Source organism: Myzus persicae, unplaced genomic scaffold (assembly GCF_001856785.1).
Source record: "Myzus persicae strain clone G006 unplaced genomic scaffold, MPER_G0061.0, whole genome shotgun sequence".
In the NCBI taxonomy this organism is placed as follows: domain Eukaryota; kingdom Metazoa; phylum Arthropoda; class Insecta; order Hemiptera; family Aphididae; genus Myzus; species Myzus persicae.
The window spans coordinates 258493-282228 of NW_019103315.1; the positions used below are offsets into that span (position 1 = coordinate 258493).

At 29.7% G+C, this 23736-nt stretch overlaps 1 protein-coding gene across 3 annotated transcripts in view; it reads left to right on the forward strand.

Annotated features, from left to right (window-relative positions):
• Positions 1 to 23736, forward strand: part of LOC111034234 — a 289529-nt gene that overhangs the window by 233469 nt on the left and 32324 nt on the right. For all 3 annotated transcript variants that reach the window (XM_022315353.1, XM_022315352.1, XM_022315354.1), the window contains one exon: positions 14276 to 15196. In XM_022315353.1, the coding sequence (XP_022171045.1) occupies positions 14437 to 15196 (760 nt within the window). In that variant the 5' untranslated portion in view covers positions 14276 to 14436. The remainder of the gene's footprint in view (positions 1 to 14275; positions 15197 to 23736) is intronic.

Here is a 23736-nt window from a genome sequence, read left to right on the forward strand (position 1 = left end):
TGTAACACCCATAAAAAAAAAAAAACGAAACACCGACATGACGTAAAGTATTTCCCTGGTAAACGACGTATTTATTTTGAATTGATTATGCAGGTACTTATATTATGAAATAATAGTGAATAATTGAATTCTAAGCTTGGGTATACTTCAATACTCGACCATATGGGCCGTATATGTAACCTACTTATTTCGGATGCGAAAATTGATGTTCTGCCTGTGTGACCGATGCCGTGTCGGACCCGTCAGCATATAATATTATGTTCCGATTGTTGTTGGTCGAAATTATTTTCTTCCGTTCAGACAACAGACCACCGGGTGCGAGACCGATAACTCACCGCCGCGGCCAAATGTAAATTCGAAACGTGCGCTAGCGGGAAGGACTTACTATCCATTATCCTGCGCGTTTTCGGACGGGCGGCGTCCGGAAATCGGGTCGCGGGCCGCATTGCGGGTGATCGGCCGGAACTTCCGATATACAGAGAGTAACACACACGCACACACATACACACACACACACACACACACACAAAACCCGAGAGTAAACACATCTCACCGATATGGGTCGGAATGGCCGTTGATGAAGTGTGGAAAACGAGAAAAAAAAATAAATAAATCGAGTTCATTTGTGTTTACATTTTTTGAAGGACACGGACCAGACCCTCCGATCTGGTCAGTGTTATTGTAGAGGTGCCAAGATGACCACGCCAATCGGGTTGGCGCAGTTTTAAATGAGCGCACGTTACGCCGTTGTAAAATCGAAACGGTCGCACACAACTCGCCGCGATCGATATAACTATACGCGACCGTTTCCGATGTGCCTTTGCCCGACCTTTGTCCGCGATATCTGATCACTGATCGTCAACGCTATTTCGATATACATATATGTGTATACATGTGTGTATGTACCTATGTACAAATTTACCGACATTTCCATTCGGCGCTTACCATAGAGCACATACTCGCCCAACGTCCGACAGCGATTGTTATCGACTATATTATATTGTAAAGGTCGTCGTAGGTTGGCCCCAGTGCATCGCATACAGCACATATTATTATTATTATTATTATTATTATTATTACTGCCTATAATACGTGGATCCGATCGACGTGATTTTGTTTCAAACGCGGAACTCGATTAATTTTATAACGCTACTCTTTCCGTTAAACGATATTATCAAATGTTTATTCGACTCAGTGGGAAATATTATATTTTCCGGAATAGACAATTTTTTTTTTTTTGCTTATAATTTAAACGGCGTCCGAAAAATATATTTCGTATAGACTCCGTTTTTCACTGTAAACTAATTTTCGTATTGAAATTATGAGAACCTACGTTTTATTGCCATTTTTGATTAAAATTTTTTTTTCAACAACTAAGAGTGGGGGGTATAACCTACCTATATAATAATATACAACGTACGAATACGTCAACATTTTTATTATTTATTCAAGTACTTAAATTTCCACGGAATATACATAATTTGTTTTGTTCAAAGTATAAATTACTGAGACTATAATATTATTCAGTTATAATTGTATTACATTATTCCCAATATACCTACATAAAACTCACTTATTATTATTGTCTTACAATAAATTATCAATAGTTCGATTACAAGCTGTTATTTATTTGTTGTTCATAGAACTACAGATAAATAATTTTTACCAAGCAACAATGTGTACGCAAAACATTTTCTTTATTGAAAAATTAAAAAAAACAACAGCTCCTGTCATTCAAATAAACTACACAAGTGAGTTTTATTGGAACCTGTACAACAATGATATTAAAGAGAATCTACAGGACAAAATTAATAGGCATTTTAAATTTATTGTATTTATTGCATCATAATTTAAATATTGTTTATGATTTTTAATTGTTGTATATTTCATACTTCAAACAGATAGTAAACAAATGAAAATAAAGTGGCCGACTAAAAAAAATGTACTGTGTCGGGTACTTAGTATAGGATATACTTAATATTTAAGATATTATGTGGAATATTATGATGATGATGTAAACGAAATTGAGCACTGGGCAAAAAAACAATTATACGTGCTTTATGCATGCATGGATGAGGATAGATATATTATTGTTGTTACAGCCAGCTAAGCAGAATTTCACAAGTGCACTTCTTGAGGATAGCGTTTTAAAGTATATACTTTTAATTATTATCTGGTTGTCTAACTGCCTTAGGATAAAAAAAAATTGTCACTTAAATAAACACAGATAATGAATACCAATTATAATTTATTTGTTTCTATTAACAAGATATAATTTTTATTTTCAATAGTATATAGGTACTAAGTATATTAATTCATGACATCGCTGTTAAAATAATTAATTTTGCTATTAATATTAGTTGATTTAATTTTTTCGAAAATAATAATATTAAAATTAATATTAATATTTAATTATTATAATAGTCAAAATTATGTCTTCAAACGCTCATAAAAATGTATTGTGGATTTACTTTAAACCCTCATCAAAGTTTATGGTCAGATAATTTGTGCTTCTAGGAAAATTGTCTATAGGCACAAAAAAAAATGTATATAATAAATATTAATTTTGTAAAACCAATACATTAATCGCTCCACTCAGAATCTAAGACAATGATTTGACGAATATGCGTAGAAATTATTTTTGTTTTCATGTGATTTTATTGTTGTCTTTAACTGAGCTTAGTCTGTGCATAATGATTAGGGGCTAAGGGCACACAGTTGGTGGAATGAGTTACCAGTTATCCATTAAAGTATTAACTACTCTTGACAAAGTTTAACTCAGCACTAAGAAGCAACTAACGATTCTACTGCGTCATTTTAAAGTCTACCTAAATTAGATTTTTGTTTTATATGATGCTAAGAAAAACAATTTATATTATTGTATTATGTAAATGCGTGTCATTATTTTACCACAGGTACTCATTCAAAATGCTCATAGAGGCTATAATTTTATTTTTTCTTATGATAATATAAGGTTTGATAGTAAAAAAAAGTAACAGTTTTAACACGAAAAATTGTGTTCAACTTACAAAAACAGAAATACACTGTGTTACAATATATTTTTTACAAATATGCTTAATAATATGATATATAATATACAAGTACATTAATTTTCATATGTAATTGAAACATTCTACTTAAGCATGATATCATACGTTTTGACATTTATTATCCATGTTTTATTGTCACATTAAGAATTACCTACCACATACTAAATAATTCAATCACTGTATAATACACTATACGAATTCAAATAAACATCCAAACCGAATTTCGGTGTTAGTTTAGTAGTTATCCTCAATATAAAATAAATGATATACACACTTACTAAAGCCTAAGCTTTACTAAATTAAAATATATATATAATAAAATAATCAAATATAATATTCCATAAACGTGATGAAGAACAAAATTTGAAACATGTAACATTTATGAAACCTTATAAAAAGTGTTTTCTCTTGTAATCCAGGGGGAAATGTTTTTCATTTGTAGTATTTCAGTTATTTTAGTTTTCTTAACAGTGATGTAAGTCCATTCATATTCGTTTCAAGTCACCCGACTTTTTGCAAAATATTATTATTACAATTGCTCATGTTTTTGCAACGCTAGATGACCTAGGTTAGGTACTATATTATTGTCCTTATTATTTTATGACTCAATCATTTTTTTTTTCATAGAACGATATTTGCAGTCTAGTTTACATGCAGTGAAATTGCATACATAATGCGCCGTCTTACAAATTATTCTTGAGTTTATTATTATTATTTATTTTGTATTTGATTAAAGTCATAAAATAATATTATATTATTTTTAATTCATCTTAAAACTAAAAAAGAATAATAATGACAATGATCATAAAGACTAACAACAACAAAAATAAATATGCATGTATATCCATTGGTTTCTATTACAGTTAATACACATTACAATTATTTTTCTTATGATAATATCACAGAATATGTAAAACTATATAATACTGCAGTTTATATAACATAAAATATGAATAAAATGTTGACAAATATAATGTATACATAAGATTTATATTTTCATTTATTAGGAATAGACTCCAAAACAGACAATCATTATTGTGTTGCTCCATAAACAAATTTGTATTTATTAATATTGTATATCTTATTTCTATTATATACAAAACCTACTTATAAATAAAGAAACGACAATAAATGTTAATTATTTATTCAACTCTTTTAGTAACTATTACATTATTTACATAAAACATTCTACATTATAATGAACTATAAGTACATTATAATTTATTTAATTTATTATCTTTACCTTATCACTCTACTACTAATACTAACCAAACTGAACGTGTATAGAACTCAGAAAAATACACATTATAAATTGCATAATTATTATTCTTTACGTATACCTGCGAAATTTCAAAAACTCATCATCTTAAAAAAATAAATATTTATTTTAAATGTTCAATCCTCCTTGTCTCTAGTACATTATCATGACACATGACTTATGTCAACTTCCACGGAGTTGTATAATTTTATCTACACGGATAGTGCAATTAAAAGTGCTTAATATTAATATTCACATTGTTTTTATATAAATATTAGGTACTAGCTAAAAAATTTTATATTTGAGTGTATTAATTTTGATTTTTAGGTTGATATTTGGTTTTATTGTATCAAATGCATTTATATAATATTTAAATTTGGTAATCAAACATTAATTTCTATGTCACCGTGTTAATTTTAATCGTAACAACTTACCTATTACATAAAACATAGACATAATTACTATGTTACTGGATTGGTACACTAACTTCGCAAATTTGGGTTTACTTATACAAACATATTTCTAAATAATAAATATGGTTAGGTATTAAAACAGAAAAATAAATACGCTTAAAAAGTATATATGTATTTCATTTATACAGAAATAGCTATATATTTACCATATGCGTATGATTAAAATTTGAATACATCAAAGAATCTTACGCATGAACTATACATGGCATGTAAAAAAAAATGTATTTTATAAAAGTAAAGAAGATCGTACTCAGTTTGTTTGCGTACTCCAATCATGAAGTTATACGTTACCTGTTACTTTTTCGATTTTCTTTGATAAAATAACAACATTGACTAACCGTTATCGGTTGATTTAAAAATTGTTTTCGTTCCGATCAGGTTTTACGATCGAACGAGCTCTGCACATAAAGTAAGAATAAGTCACAGAAACTAACAAAATCTGACAGGTTAGAAATAGCAAAAATAAATTTGGAAAAAAATAATAGGACCTCTTAAACTTTTTAAAACGGTGTATGGTCACAACAACTCCATAGTATAATATACAATGTCAAACTATTATACGTTATCGGTAATAAATTTAACGCCCAGCGAACCAACTTATCGTTAAGAAAATGCACAATGTGCGACAACTAGACGGGTACAGTGAAAAACTAAAAACGAAAACAGAAATAATATGTACAATAAATTAATAAAACCGAAACATGTACGAGAATTCTAAGATACACGTCTACCCTACTCGCTGTGAAATACACTGCTCTGATTGTCGAACATATATCTCGCAGAAGATTTATATCTGAAATGTTAGCCGACAGGTTCTGCGAGATCAACGCAATATCCTGTTATCAGATTCACTGAAGACGATTTACATCCGATCAATTCACTATTGCAATAAATGACATTGGTACCCGTGATCCGTTTTATTTTTACCTACGATGGTGTAAACCCGAGACCGATATTCTGTCAATAAATAAGTAAAAGGGCTCGTTTAACAGAGTATACTTATCATATTATACATAATATATTTAATCGGATCAATCCTGTATCGTAATAATGGTTTTTATATTGTAGACCGAATAATAATTTTGCGTTAGATTTATTTCATTCGATATTCTATTCATAGCGAATTATTACGATTTTCAGTCGTCTTAAAGGTGTGTGAAAAATCATTGTATTAATTCAGTGCGATAAGATCAACGTTATTAAAACTAAGCGTCCGATGGGAATGATAAAATATGCAATTTAATAGTGTTTAAAAACAATAACGATTGTTACGAAGATAATACGAACTTGCTATTTTTACGCTGAATAGCCGGAAACTTAAGGGTCCGGCAAACAATAATATAGTACGGCCGTAATTTATTTAGGAACACGCAGAAGCCTGCAGTAATAAATATATAGATACCTCCATAATTTTCTCGTGGTATGCGATTGTAATGTTAGAGATTCAAATTAAATCTATTCATGTATTGGGACCGTTCATGCAAAAATGGTTCAATTATCGAATACCTCTACTGGGACTAGCGATCATATTTTTAACATTAATTTCCGCTGCCTTCTAAAAAAATGTTGGTCGGTTATAAAACTGTGAGTTACAAAACCTATTACATTATAATGGCAGTATACGTTTATAAATATAGTACCTATGGTTATATTATTATGAACGGATATTAAAAACACCAGTAAAGTTATAGGTAGTCATTATTATACCGATAACACAAAAATGCAATGCTGTTGTAATATTTCCTGAAAATTGAGTAGAAAAGAGGGAACAGATTCTAATGAGAAAATTATAATTTGTTCAGTATCATTTTCGTAATTACGTATGCGATGGTTAATAATTTAAAAATCACTGTCTTGTGATAAATTTAATATTATACATTCTTCGTCAAGCTTGGGATAGAATTAAATTCTGATGCTGAATAATCAGAACGTAAGCACGCATAATGTACTCCCATAAAACCTGTAATATTATAAAACTAATAATAAATAATACTATAATAGTATTAATATTTACAACTGAACCTATAATAAAAATATTTTAATTACAAAATTACTACTTTAATCTTGTGTTAAACACCAGATAAAAATGACAATATCGCTTAACCTTTATTAAACATCGACACAAAAAAAATGTATTTTGTTTATTATTAATTATGTAAAACTCAAAGTTCAAAGAATAATAGATATCTATATTTAATTTCTTTGGTCTATTAACGTATTAAAATTTACCGTACGCATTTTGATTTACACAAATATTGTATTTCATTACTGGTTAATCTACAAGAAGCCAAATTATTTGGTATATAGGTACAAGACGTGTCCAAACCATAAGCACCAATTTAATTTTAATTGAATAATACAAACATAATTGATAGAAAATATATTATACACAGGGGTGGCTGTGAAGAGCTTAATATTGTCCCGACCATCTTCAGGAATCAAATTTAATACAATGTAAAAAGAGACGAATACAATGATTTTGGATAATGTTTTTTCTTTTAGTAAAATGGTTTTGTGTCTTACAGAAATAAGAACCCCTGTGATACAGTATACGGTGTATCAATTATTAAACAGAACGCATAATCTTTTCTAACAATTAAAACTGTTCGATTACAAATTGAAAACCGCGTTTAGGGGATTTGCCCAATGTAAAAAAAATATCTAACAATATTGTATGTGAAGTTCACAATTTCGGGTTTAAAAAAAAGTTAAGACAAAAATCACTTTTCCATCAAGATAATTTTCTATCCGGAGAAAACGGGGTCTTTAAATTTCCTGTGTCATTTGAAAATTTCAAACCTGCGTGTTTCGAGTGTCGATAAAGTTTGGAAAGAAATAATAACGAGATGTGCCTAATCTCTGAGAGGCTTATATGCTCATATATGCTTATAGAATGAAACGCAATGTTTTCGCCCTCCTAAATTACACACAAAAACCCAATTTCCACACTGCAGAGCTGAGAAAAAGTTAAAACGACATAGTGAAACACCACGCGAGCCATAATGCAAAACACGAAGACATATGTATAACCTAACATAACCTAACCTAACCTACATACGTGGTATTATATCTGGGTTGTATGCGTATAACTCTTTTTTACCCTACAGGCTATAATATTAGCATGTTAGCTCAAAAAACAAGACAATATAACATTATAATATACCTAGTAACAACGATGATGATGATGACGATGATGATAATAATAATAATAATGATATGGCATCTGCAAATTAGTACACGTTACACGTAAATATCTCGGAGAACATGTTTTTTTTCTAGCGTAACTACCGCAATCAAGCAATCGTCAAAAGAAAAAGGCAAGAGTGAAAATGAGCGCATCATTGCCCTGAGGATATTATGTATACGCAACTTATACGTGCGCTTTTACTATTTTCCCCTTTTTTACGTCACGTATTTTTCAAGTATGAGATATTTTGTCGTGTATGCAGGAAATTATAATAACAACGATAATGACGGTAATAATAATAATAATAATAATAACAACAACATAACCTACACTCAAAATACCATGATTAGTTTAATAATAATGTACAGAATATATGTTAACAAATTATGGAAATAAATAAAAATAATCTTGTTTTTATAAATACAATAGATACTACAATTTTAAAGGAAAAATCCTTAAACAAAACAACTTAAACCCAATTTTTAGCGGTGTGTCTGTAATAAATAGTAATTAATAATGTATAATACCACAGTCTAAACTCTAAATGGATTTATTATAAATAATTTTATCGATAGTTCGCATTGATGTAATCAATTGGCATGGTTGGATGAATGAATATTATAAAAAATAAAAAATGTTTGTACAATTATACTTTAAGTCAATTAAGAACATTAAAGAACCAACAAAAAAATATCTACTCGCCTCGTTAACGAGGGAGAAAGAATTATTTTTTCCTTGAAAATAGCTTAAACAAAATTATTTAAAGAAGAACTTTTTCATCTTATTATCATATCATTTATTTTTTTGCTAATTTGTTTTGAATTTATAAGTAACAATTCACTTTGTTTTTCAAAAAGTATTAATACATTAACAATAAGTCAGTTTTGGAACATAATAAAATAAAGGCGACTAATAAATGTACTTCTGGGAACTTAGTAAATATACAAAAACAATACCTTAAATAATATTTGTTTTGGATATTGATATATTACAAAAAGTTATTAGAACTAAATGTTTTTAATAGTTATAGTTAACATAATAAGACTTGGTTTTTATCATTGTCCGCTGAAGTTTCCGATGTGCTTCTAATACGTTAAAACATTGTTAACACAATTTGAAATTAGAAACCAAATTAGTACGAATCTTCAGACAGATTATCTTAATTTGTTTGTATTTATTTTAAGTAAATAGGTACTTAGAAAATACATTCATTTGCATAAAAATTATAAAGGTATATTACAAACAGTTGATAACTACATTCAAACAGTCGTGTAAAGAATAATTGGAACACGTATACCACTGTAACAGTTTATAGACTGGCATTGCCTAATCACTTACACATTTACGTCAGAAAAATTATTTTTAAACTATTTCACCAAAAATAAATGATTGCTTGCATCATACCTGTCATCACTGATTTTGATGTTTTTCGTGACTTATGGAATTAATTCCTCGTGTGATTATCTTATTAATAAAATGTGATAATAATTGTCATATAAGTCTTTTTCCCTTACATGAACCAAGTAAAAATAATAATTTCAAATCCAAAGCATTGGTTATAGGTTTTTTTTGCTGAATAGAATCTAAAGTAAGGACAGATTATTATTGGCATCACAACTACCAATATAATTTTTATTTTTTTATTAAAACTGTTGCGATTTCTTCAAAACAAATTTATATTTATATCTAATATTGATTTTTTTATTAAAATATTTGATGAATAATTATTATTTTTGTATTATAGATATGTATTACATATTTAATTTACTGTCGTAAAATTATTTTATTTACATACTAAGAATGCGATGAATTTTCAAAATACTTTTATTATATATACCTTTGTCTTTTACAATATATTATAACAAACCAAATACCAATAAGTAAACATAATTTACAGCTATCTCTACGTTTATTCAGTTCTTTCCATTTATTTCAGTACTTAAGTTTTATTCGTGCAATAGACGAGTTCTTTAAACTTTAATAAATACTCTCGATATATTTATTTTTACTTTTCTACCTTTTTCAAAATACGTCACTGAAATACTTTTCTTTTAACGATAGTAAACATCAATCTCCTTTTTAATCACGAATCAGTCAAATCGATACTACACATCCGTGAAAGGCCGAGTAACAGGTGTAAGTAAAATAAATCATTCACTGACATAAACATTATTAACTAGATATCGAAAAACATCAGATAAAATATACATATTTAAACAGTGTTTAATATTTATACTATAAGAATTTATATATTATTCATAATATATCAACAACAACAAAAATGAACTCGAATATATTTTTTCAGATATATTTAGGTATATTAAATGTTTAAAATGATTATTCACATTGTTCTAGTTGATTTATTTTTAATTCTAATTATTTGCTAACTATAATTTAACAAACTACTGAATTGATTAATAGTAAAAGTATGTAACTTATCATATTTCATAATTTTATTTTATGATAGTTAAATTCCTAAAGTTCAGTAAGTAATTCTTTTATTTTATATCTAATCCTTCTATTTAATACTAGTTTTAAGTGATTTAGGTATCGTCTATTTATAATTCAACTGTTAATTTAAATTGTATATCTGTATGTTCATCCATTATTGTATATGCTTTAAGAAAAATCTATAATTTTCAGCTCTTATAGATTTAAATTGAATTAATCAATAATTTCCAGTCATATAAATTAAATTAAGAGTTAAAGTTTATTTTACCGTTCTACATTTTAATGGTTAATAATAATCTTATATTCAATAAAAAGGTTATTTTGGTATAATTTACATATAACAATACAATAATTGTAAATTATTTTAATCTTTATATTTAATACTAATGTTATCTTTACCCTAAACCAATTTGACTTATTTAAAGTTGTTTCTACACAACTAACATATTATTACACAATGTACCAAAAATAACACATTCTTCAGAAAAAATCATTTAAACTACTACCAAACCTAAGTTGTCATTTTCAATTTCAGCAGAATATTTATTTTATTTTAGAAACCTTGAGTGAAGCGATGAAAAAAATAAACATTCAATCATTAGAATTAATCTTACTTATATTGTTTCCTAGTGGCCAAAGTTACCGAGGATATTTTTATTAAAAATGTAAAAAGAATAAACAAACATTGCAATTTTAAATTGTTGTACCTATTGTTCAAAATAACGTTAGACAACATTAAGTATTTGAAATCATTAGTGTATCTGAAAGAAGCATAGTATTATTCTATGATTATAAAATATTCACGAACACACATTTTCGAATGTACATCGTCTTTAAGTTCGTCACTGTACTTTATAAGTTAAGTATGAAATCAATTGATATATTATATCATTGTATATAGTGTACACAAAGAGATTCTAACAATCTGAGTGGAAGCACGGTCTGTCAATCCATATATACGCTATAGTTAATATTTTATATTTTTCTATATATAATACGATAGACTGTAATAATATTTTGAACGATCCATTATGTAATATGTAAATATTAATGGTGAAATGTTTGAAGTCCTGCAAATAATATTTTGTGAATAACAAAAAAAATGATTGTAACCGTTATTTTTTTGTTTTAACATCCAAATTTATAAATATTTTCGATATTTCTAAATTATGATAAAAACAACTCATAAGAAACTTCGTTTTAAGTACTTAAGCTTCAGGAATCACAAAAATAAATTTTATGAATAGTATAAAACTAAAAAAGTCAATTTTTTAAACGTTAATATCGCAGAAAGAAATAAAATATTTTGAAAAATTATATTGTATTATGTCTAGAAAATTCTAATTGGGGAAAAACTTAAACCGAGATCCGTATATTTATTCAGTTTTGTATTAAAACGAAAAAACAAAATAGATTTTATTAAAGTTTTGAGTAAAAATTCACAGTAATTTTACTTTCTTCTTGTGTTTCCAAATTATTTTTAAAAACACTGCAACAATACTGTACCAACCAGATCAAATTTGCTACCAGAAACCCCTTGAGAATTGGAGATTAATGCATTTTTACTGCTATGAAAGCCGAAGGTGACGTCAGACACAAAAACACACACACGCACGCATCATTGGAAAACCAATACATTCATTGCTCCCTTAAAAATATAATATACGAGTATGAAGAACTTTTATTGCTAAGCAAGCCGAAAGTTGACGCCAGACACAAAAAAACCACATCTTTGGAAAACCAATAGGTGCATTTATCACTTCACTCGGAATATCAATACATAGTATATATTAATGTAATATAATCTGCACTCTATAATTATAATTATAATAAGTGAGAATAAAGATTTATTAAAAAAACCCGTGGAAGTTGCTGTGTTCAATACATTTTATAGGTGTAAAAAATAATACCTCGCCATTGTGTGTAATAATAATATTTCACAGCAGTGTATGTGTTAAATATGAATTCACTTGATATAATATTATATCAATACCTATAAAATGCAATTTCGATCGGAGGAATTGTCGTTTTTTGTTTAAATAATACACTTTGTGAATACTTTTTATACAATAATGAGAGCATCGCAAAAAATATTATAGATTTTACACTCAAACCAAATATTTTATAAAGTATGTATATAAAAATAAACTTTGAAAAAGTCAAACATTTCAAAAGTCTGAATAACTATATGTTTAATAGCACAAAAAAGAACCAAAAATATTTTAAAAGCTATAACATATGTACAGAAATTTATAATATAAATACAATTGATAAAAAAAACTGTACAGTTATTCGTTTTTGAATTAAAAATATTTTTAAAAAGACATTTTTTTTTTTTGTCAAATACCGGTTTTTCTTTAGAAATTAATGAATTTTTATTGCTACAAGAGCCAAAAGATGACGTCGAGACACAAAAAAAACACACACATACACGTGTACTCGTGAAAAACATCATTGGAAAACCAATAAGTTAGGCCTAACCTTCGTTCAAAATTTAAAAAAATGTTTTTATTCATTTATAAACTTGCATAATCCCCTTTAGATCAATAGAAAGAAAGTAATGAATATTACATGAAGAAATATTTTACCGCTGCATTTACAACTAATATAGATCATAAACATACTACATAAAAAAATGTACAAAATGTATAATGTGATATTATAACAATAAAAAATAATCATTTGACAGTTGACATCAAAACTTAAATCTAAACATAAATAATTTTTTTGAAAATATGTCGAAACAAAAACAAGAAATCAACGTAATCAACAATTTTTGCCACTCTGTGAAAAAATTATTAACCTATGTATAGAAATTATTATCAAGTGGAACGTGAACATTTTTCAATCATCAGAGGTGTAGAGAATTATAATAATTGTATTAATACTATGAGCTAAGCAAAAAAAGAAGCAAAGAGTTTTATGTCTCGCTGACGAATTATTTATCATAGTCACAAAAAAAAAATGACAGTGGATTTCACTATGATAAGGGTACGATAGTAAAAGTGCGCAAGACGGGGAGATGAAACCTACCCAACGGCATGGCAGTGGGTGCAATGCAAGAATACCCGACTATTGCCCCGTGAACTGCGACAGAGATGTCGATCATTGCAATGCCGGATACACTGACTATTGCACTATTGACCAACATAAATACCGTCCGATAGGTTTTGGGTGTGAAGGATATCTACCTGAAATGCGCAAGTCTGCCCGGGTGGGTCTTGCTACAGGTCAGGTAAAAGAATGGAAGCTGGTCGACGGTCGTGAGGCCTTTTATATGCGGTTTGTCGACGATTATTTCAGCCGGTCTCGTGTCCTGTGACAGACTGGTAGGTTACCGGTGCCGTGTTCTGTGACAGAAACCCGAAACCGAAAAAGTGCAATCGCCGATAAACGCATAAATGATAATTATATAATTAAGAAAAGGACTAGATAATAATAATTATCATAACAATATGATATAGTGATGTAAGGTTGGCGGGAGGGCAGTGGTGTGCGTTATCTTCGATGTGAAGAATAGGTATAAGAAGTAAAACCAACCGTTGAATATTACCATATTTAATCGAACAATAACATCAAATTCGAGACTTTTCTTCTTAGTTCACATAAAGTCCTTAGTCCCCAATTGGGTAACTCGCGGAAATCGGTTATCAAACTATTGAGCTAAATTCTAGATGATTCCTAGAACCAGTGAAAAATATAATAATATTTTCAAAGTCTTAATATTTCTGAATTTTTTTAGTAACCCTATAAATAAAACTTAATGCCATTTTGAAACCTTGGAAATCGAATTTCAGATCAATTACAATAAAAATAATAATAATACGGCGATTTACATATATTGTTATTGTTACAGAATCCATGAGATGTTCGGTGAACGTTGCCGGTCCGACCCAGTGTTCGACGGAACCGGCGTCTGCAGCGTCGCCATTTCCGCGGTCACTTCCGGTGATTGACGGCCGTATCGCGTAAGGCGGCGGCGGTGTCAGCGGCAGCCACTGCTGCTGCTGCATCGCCATGGACCGGACGCCGTCGTGCTGTTCGCAACCGGTGGCCGCGGCGGCAGCCGTGTACAACTACGGCGTGGCCGGCGCGAAGATCGGCGGTTACGCTTCGTCGTACGACAGCCGCCCGCTGTCCACGTCATCGTCGTCGGCGGTCGGCGTGACGACGGTGGTGGACGACGGCCAAGGGTGTTTCTGTTGCGACAGCGACGACGACAGCGTGGAGCGAGCCCGCGTGGCCCACGCCAAGCGCAAGTGCTACAAGAGCTGCCTGCGGAACGCGTTCGTGTGCGCCCTGCTGGTGTCGTACACGTTTGCCGGCGCGCTGATATTCCTCAGCATTGAGGGTGACGTGGACGCGGACACCGTTGACGGTGACGACGGTGGCGGCGGCGGCGGCGGCGGCGGCAGTCCCGTCCGACTGGCCGGTCTGATGCCCGCCCAACAGCAGAACCTGACGACCGCCTTGCTGGCCGCGGCGGCCGCTGGTGAAGAGAGTCGCGCCCGGACCGTGGAGACCATATGGGAGATTACGGTCAACTTGAACATACTGTACCGGGAGAACTGGACCCGGCTGGCTGCGCAGGAACTGAACCGGTTCCAAGAGGACCTGATACGCCGCCTCACGCAGCAGATGGAAATCGAATCGGCCGCGGTCAGCTACCCCACCGGTGGCTTCATCGCCGACCACGGAATTGACTCAGTGGACAGCACCTTCGAATGGAACATGGCCACGTCGTTCCTATACTGTCTGTCCATACTCACCACGATCGGTAAGTCCACAAAACGTAATCGGTATTTCGTTATAATATTATCTTTACTATTATAATATTGTAGTAACGTACAATAAAGCAAAAAAACCATTTTTTGTTTCTGCAAGTAACGATTACGTCATTTTTGTTCGTAGAATAATATGATTTTTAGATTTGCAAAATCATTTTAAGAATTAATTTTAACAAAATAAGGGTCAAGTATGTAACTGTTCTGCTGTATATATAAAATATAATAATATATGTAAGACTGTAAGAGGAATTTCTTATTTTTGACTCTCCCCCCCCCCCTCCCAAGTATCAACTAAATCTATTTTGTTGCCAGAAATCACTCTCAAAGTTGGAAATCGAATCATTTTTATTACTCCAAAAGTTGCAGATGACCGATGAGTGATGACAGACACAAAAATAAAAAAATTTTAAAAAGTACGCACTAATGTAAAATCGATACATTCATCACTCTGTTCAGAATAAGAAGAAATATATATTTTTAAAAGTCAGCCGTAAATAAATATTATGTTTTATAGATAGGTAAGTCGTAAGTGCCTCCCAATATATTTGCTTATAAAAATCAAATTACTCAACTCTAGATTTGCATTAAGAAAGAAATAGTGACCAATGTTCAAGAGCTAGAATAAAATAAGTAATTGCTTAATATTGTTTCATTTGCTCTCAATTATCAATAATATAATAGTATTATATTAACATAATTTTTAATACAATATTGTATTATATTATTATACATTTAAGTATTTAAGTAATATAAATATATAATGGAAAAACAACCCATAAAACATACAATCTCTAAACCCATCATATGCAATTTAACTTTATTTTTTAACTTATTTTTTAGTTTATTCTTTGACGACTAGCCCGCACTGGATATTTACTATATATATATTTTCATAATAACCAAAGTTAATAATTGCTTTATTCAAAAAAAGACTCATGGTAACTGCCTCATCTACACCCCCCCCCCCCACACACACACACACACACACAGAGCTATAGCGATTACTATCGTTATTGCAGTATAAACGTCATGTACGGTTAAATTGTCTACGTCTGTTGTTATTAAAAACAAAACCTTCTTCAGCAATCCCGTGGTCATTAATAAAATAGTATAATATCGGTTTTAAAAACAATATTATAGGAATCCAATATAACGCCGAAGGCCCGACAAAAGATATACCAATAATGGTCGACGTTGTTTATTGTGGAAATTGCCAAGTGTACATGTTAGAATACGCGATACGGTCATGTTCGTTTACCGAAAACTATTGTTAACCAAAAATAATTTTCCGAAACAGCACACCCCTATTATAATAATAATAATATGAATATTTATTTATTCATTCATTACTAAATCACGAAGTTCTTTGTGCATTTCGCCGAGTGTTATAATGGCGCGGACAAAATATGTATTTAAAATTTAAAGTCGTTTAATTTGTGACCGTTTGTTCGGAGTTTCCATTTTTAACTCCGACATTTCATTACGAACGAGCGATATTTATTTTTAATTATTTTATACTTTGGTACACATTATTATAGTTATTAATACACATCGTTATAATATAATATTATTATAACCAGCTGTTATAGTTTTTTTTTCATTTTGTTTTTTTCCAGTAAAATTATTTTTCACCGTTCGAAAACACCGAAAGCCGAATGTTTTTGTTGTATGAATTAAAAAATATATCTACCAAAATAAAAAAAAAATTAGACAACCAAAAATAAACGTTCTTCAATAAATTTCCAGTAAATTAAATTATGCCACGAACAGCGCATAAGTAGTTTCCAGCTGATGCTTTTTCAACAAATAAATTAAAAAGGATCAATTCACTTCAATACATCACTATGAGAGTAAATTAATTTTGGAGTAGGTAGGTACAATAATACAATATTATTATATATTTAGTAAACGCCAATGCACACTATTAATATTCACAGAGATTATTTCACTGGCATGCACTATAATATAATATAATGTATATTGTATAATATTCTCAAATTTTAAATCGTGTTGTCGAATTTAGTCATTATTAGTAATTAGGTACTGAAATATTACTTTATTGGTGTTGATTCTGATAAACCCGTAATGTTTAGCAATAATTTGAATATTTGAGTTTATAAAACAAAAACTACTCTTTTGCCAATATATACAAAATAAAACCAATTAAAAACAAAGATAAAACATTAAAATTAAATTTCTTGGAACCGTTATTGTGATTTTTATTGGCACTTGTGAATTTTATTATTTGATTTACGTTTATTGCCGTGCATATTATATTAAAATATAAATATTGTTCATAAAATATTCATAAAATGTGTAGAATTTCTTTTAATCGAATCCCTTCATCGGCATTTCGAATGTTTTATTTTAAAGAACTCTTATACATATAGTTCATAATACAATTCTACAGAAATCATTTGAAACTCAATCTTATTAAAAAAAAAAGAAGAAGAGGAACAAGGATAATAATAATTAAAGGTATAAATGCAGTTCAGCTACCTCGAGCGAAAAAAGTAAAAAAATAAAATACACAAGAATACTCTTATTTTTATTCGAACAAAAGTTTTGAGCGCGTCACACAATCACGAGATAAAGTCAAATCATAGGCTGTTCGTAATACTTAAGTAGGTAGTTATTTTAATAATATCACAGCTGACTTTAGAATGACAAAGCTTCAACTTCGTATAAGTACGCAGTTTAATACTAACGCCGATATAGTACCTCACACTTGACTGGCGTGTCGTCTGTCATACTATATAATGATAAGAATAAAATATAATATTATATAATCGTCTCGTACAACATATGTGCGAGGTGTGTAGTTGGCAACGGTAAATCGAATGAACGCCTACAACGGTTATGTGCAAATCATATCGATTGTTACTACTAACTTACTGTTCTCGGTTCTTGGGTCAAACGCCGACATGTATCAGTTGAGTATTTCTGTGAGGGTAGATCGTCTTTGCCCAACCTTCAAGGGAGACTTTTATTTTTTATGTATTTACAGTAGTAAAATGGTAAAATTCACGTTATCAAATAAAAAGTGAAAACCAATACAACTGTTAAAAAAAAGTTCAATGAGCCGATCGGAGGTGGAGGGGAGCTCTGGGCTTAAATCGTTTCCTTCGAAATCACTTTTTTCGCTGTGAGAAACTTATCGATTGCCAACTATCAACTCCGCCGAACTTTTTTATGTTGGTTTCGTTCTCACATATATTATATTACACACGTTTGCTAAAAACGTATGATTAGAGGGTAAACAAATTCCGTCATGATCAGTGATCGTTTGGATGAAACGTCTGAATTTAATCCAAAAATTCTGACGTCGTCTTCAATATCGTCGGAAAAAACAACGAATAACCCTTGCCAATCGTTTCATTCAAAACTCAACTTACATTTCACTAAGCACATTCTAAATCCTAATATATTTAATTTACTTTTGTTATCACGTGTAAGCATTGTATTGAGAATTTTAAGAATACAATCTAATTCATACAAGAGTACTCGACAGTCGACTGTACTTTAATAAACATAAATGTAGCATTTATAAAAACTGAAATCAAATCATTATTTTATGTAATAATTATTATTGTATTCATTATTGAATGTCTCATTTTTTTTTGCTCGCCATAATATTTATTTTATAATATGGAATTAATAGTCGGCAAAATTAACATAATATAATATACAAATGTCTGGTAGAATCTAAAAAAATCCGAGCCTCAGTATGAGTGGTTATTTTATAGTAACAAAATTTAAACCTTTCCCGGACGATCATCAGACACCCCACTGGACTGCTCAGTAGTGTGCACTATATATATTGCGCATTAATACTGTTGCTCGTGAGAAGTTTGCTATTTTTTTAAATACTTTTTAATCGGTTGGAAATTGGTAGCTATACCTACCTACCTCCTATTCATTGACTTATATAGTTTGCCAACTCGAATACAGTGCACGACGCATAGCCATAGATTTAACGCATTAATCGCGGTCGCCCTAGTTGTGTGGAATAACTTTGAAAAAAAAACATTAATCGAATATCCTGCCCACCTACAACAGTCCAGGATTATTGTCGATTTCAATTAGAGGGAGAGTTTGAACGGTGCCTGCCGGCCGGCCGAATTATTCGGCAGTTTTGTGAGGTCGACGGACTTAACGCGTAATCCTAATTGGGTAGGCCTTATTGCAGTGGGCTGTAGTGAATCGTCAGACCCAATATGCTAAAGATTGTGTTAAATGATTTCTGGGAAGATATACACATGTACAGCGCATAATATGAGTGTGTATTTCAACCTGTCATCGCCATTTCATCTATTCATTTTTAAACTGAGATGCTCGCTGAGTGCTAAGAAGGATATTATGAATTGTTTGTTTTTTAATTGATTTAAAATTTATAGTAGATAAACTGTATTACCTAATCTTTTAGCATTTTACAATCTGTAATAATTTCCTGAATAATAACTAAACATATAATAAGAATATGACTAAGCAAATATTAAATTAACATAAATTTTAATTTTTTTGTTTATCCATAGCCTTATGACCGGGCTATAGTATCATAGTATATTTTCCTAAGAACACACAGTTTAATAAGCTGGAAGCTATTCATTCGAGTTTTGATTTAAATAAGCCAAAAACTAAAAAAAATCATCTGCCTGCTCAATAATAAAGTAAAAATGAATGGTTCTCATTCGAAAAACAGAATTTTGTAACGCAACTTGCCACAGGACACTGCTTAAAATTTAAGCCTTAAATGGTACAAAAAATCATCAATCGGATTATGAATAACTGCTTTATTGTATAAAATAAGGGGTGAGTGTATTTGGTGAATCGCTATGTATATATATATTATGTGTAAGTTATTCAACTAGAGAGCATTATGTTCATACAGGTAAACAGGATACCATACAGTATTGTGAGTTTGTATGCTGAAAGGGTTTTATGGAAATTTAATTTTACCTCTTTGTTATTAATTTTAAAATGGATAAAATCATAGGTTTACCGTTTACTCAGTGTGAATAACACTACAGTGTACCTATACAATTTTTGTTTGTATCTTATAATATGTTAATTGATTACCTACATGAAATAAACATATTGCCGTAGAAATTTATTTTTTATTTAATCATAATATATGCCTAGTAAAAATAATACTATGTACTAGAATAAAAGCATATTGGAGCTTAAATCAGTAAAGTTCGAAAAAAGATGGACTATAAATACAGAAATACTTAGCTTTTAAAAAATGTAATCATTTACAAACCTTACTTATTTAAAAGTATCCTCGATTTTATACTCAATGATAATATGTAACAGTATTATTAGAATTGCGTTTATATAATGCATTATCTATTTTAATTAGCCTGCGAAAATCAATAACTAGTGCGTAGCACGTATATCATTATGGTACCTATTATCAAATTATCGAAAAATGTATATCTGAATTTGTTTTTTTTGTACAATTAGAGTCTGCATACAATATGTCTAGTCTTTCTAGTATTTTACTCAAATGTTAATGTTTTTCACAACAAAATCATGCACCCACCTACAGTTTTTTTTAAATAGATTCAATAATTAGATTTTTTTCATCGAAAAGTGTGGACTTGAACCTTCCTTAATATTTTTCATTTAAATCACTTAAATTACTGAATCCTATCACAAATGATAGTTACAAATTAATACTTATTAAACTAATAAAGTTATTAAAAGAGATAAATTTTACACTTTGAATCCAAGGTTATTAAATCCTGCATCGGTTATTTGATACCTTTTTCAAAATTCTACATTTTTCAACAGAGATATTAGGTTGTTTGAGAATATTTAAGTTGTTTTTAGTTGGGGATTGGAAGTGATTCCCATATTTCCTAGTGGAAAGTTGGGAATTTAAAGTGGGCTGATGGGGTGTTGGGATGAAGCTACGGACAGGAGAATCAAAATATATTTTAGTTAGAGAAACCAGAGGCTGTTCACTTACAATTATAACTTACAAACTAATAATTGTCTGTTATCAACGGAACGTTTACATCTTTAGATAATGGTGATTGTGGAGAGATGTTTTCATACTCAAAACTTTGATTGTTTGTATTTACATTTTGTGTTGGGGAATTATCCGAGATATGTTTCAGATTTGGAGAGATAGGGCTAGATGGACTTGTGGCGTTATTAAAAGTGTTAGACTTACGATTTTTGGTAGAATTCACTTTTTTCCATTTTGCATCTGATTAAGTGGATTTAATTTTGATGATCAAAGATTTTCTACCTTGATTACAGCAATTTCTACCAGATGACAACAGCATTTATGGCTTAATTAAAATAAAACGTGATAGAATTAGTGAGGTATACAGGTGATTACAACGACCGTTCACACCAAAAAAAATAATACACTGGAATTCGTATTTAATTTACAATACTAAGAAATTCTTATGAAAATATTTCATTTATGACCACAATAGTATGTATTAAATTCCTAGTTAATCAAATAGGAATGGCCGTTGGCTGGTCATCTATATTTTACACACAGCATAAGTTTTAAAAAAACTTTTATTTTATTAAAAATAGTTGTTTGTAGATCTACTATCCTAAATATTTAACATTGCTTATTTATAGAAGTTATTCTAAAATAACATAATATACATTTACATATTATAATACTAATACAATTTAATTATAATATTATAAGCACAGTTATAAAAACAAGAAAAATATTATTTTCATTTAGACAACTTAATATTATGAGTTTTAATTAAAATCTGCAGAGTTTCAAAACGTTTTCTATTTTTATTATTATTATTATGACTTTATGGTTAAAGCCTCAAATACTTTACAAATATGTACACCACAATAATATGAAAAGTTTATTTTAAATAAATAATATGTTCCGACATATTGTAAATAGTATTGTCGAGTTTATTTTAAAATATATCAAACAGGTTACAGAGTTACGAATAAAAAATGCAACGATTTAAATTTTTAATTAGTTAAATTTAGTTTTATTACGGCCTGTCTGGGAAATATTCGTTGGTGGAATCGGACCCTTGAGACTTTTAGAAATAGTCTCTTAGTGGTTATTTTTCACCAGCTACTGTGACAACCATGTATATTTTTTACATTAAATAATATGGTTTTCTCTCCATCGAAAAGAAATATGTTTCTGTTGAATTGTATTTATTCATACCATTAACTGTAATTATAAAGCAGTACAAGACATATTGTTCCATATTGGATCTAAATGGCTTACTTAATAATTAATTTGTATAATGTTGAAATATAATACGCATAACTGTAGCTTCATATCGTTATATCATATAAAATAAATGTATGTGCACATCGTTGGAAATTCGAATATAAATATTTAAATATTTAAATATAAATATCTCAAGTTATTAATTTCAAAATTATGTTTAATATGGAATAGTAATTTTTTACAAAAATATGTTTTTGGGCTGAAAACACGATGACATTTTTCAGTTTTCTAACTGATTTTTCGAGAGGTTTTCTTTATTATAGTTACTTATTAACAAAAACATATTTATTATTCATGATTATCGTCGTAGAGGAAAAATATCGAGTAAGTAGAGTGCTGCAGTTTCCTCTTTTTTCTCTGTCTCCAATAATGTTATATACTTACTGTGCTTATTAATTATAATATATTATATTAATCCATAATTGTACGGTTACATATTGCATACTTTACTATCCTAAGTAAAAAAGTTAATAATTAATTCAATTTATTACTTAAATAACTCTAATTCACAAACGTCTACATCAAACCCCTTAATATTCAATTAGGATCAATTGGATTTTTAATAAGTAGTTTTAATAGATTGATACCAATACTATACTGCATAATATTCAATTAAATCAAGTTTATAATAATCATCAAGTTATTTCATTAATTATATACCCCATTTTTGATTAAATATCATAGTATATTATATCAAATATTCAATTTTTATACAATAAACTGCAATTATTTTGTTTTTAAAATTTCTAAAAATTGCATTACCCAATTAATTAATTTACGATAGGAAACACTGAACCACGTAAATGAGGCCGTTATATAATATAGTTCATACGTTCATTCCGTATTCTAATTTATCTCTTTTAGAAAATCAAAGTTTAGCTGAGGATTTCAAAGTTAAATTATTCAATTTAAGTTAATTATGAACTTATTAAAGTATTTTATTTAAAACTCTTGGATACCGACAGAATTACAAACTCTTAATAGCAACGTAATCAGTGAAATTATTAGCTAAAATGCATTAGCTTGAGTTTTTTTTTATGTAAGGGCTTAGATCCCGATAGTTAAAAAAAATAACGGTCGAAAATTTCAACAACAGTGAAAAAATTAATATCATCAAGTCCACGCCATCAAAGCACTATTCACTATGACGTAGGTATTTTACGGTTCACTTTCTGACAAATCTAATCGTTAGTTAGGGCCCTGGCCTTTTTCTGAGCTCTCGCGCATTTGTCTATTTCTCATAAAATATTTTCTTTGGAATTTATTGTCCAATAATAAAGTAGTGTA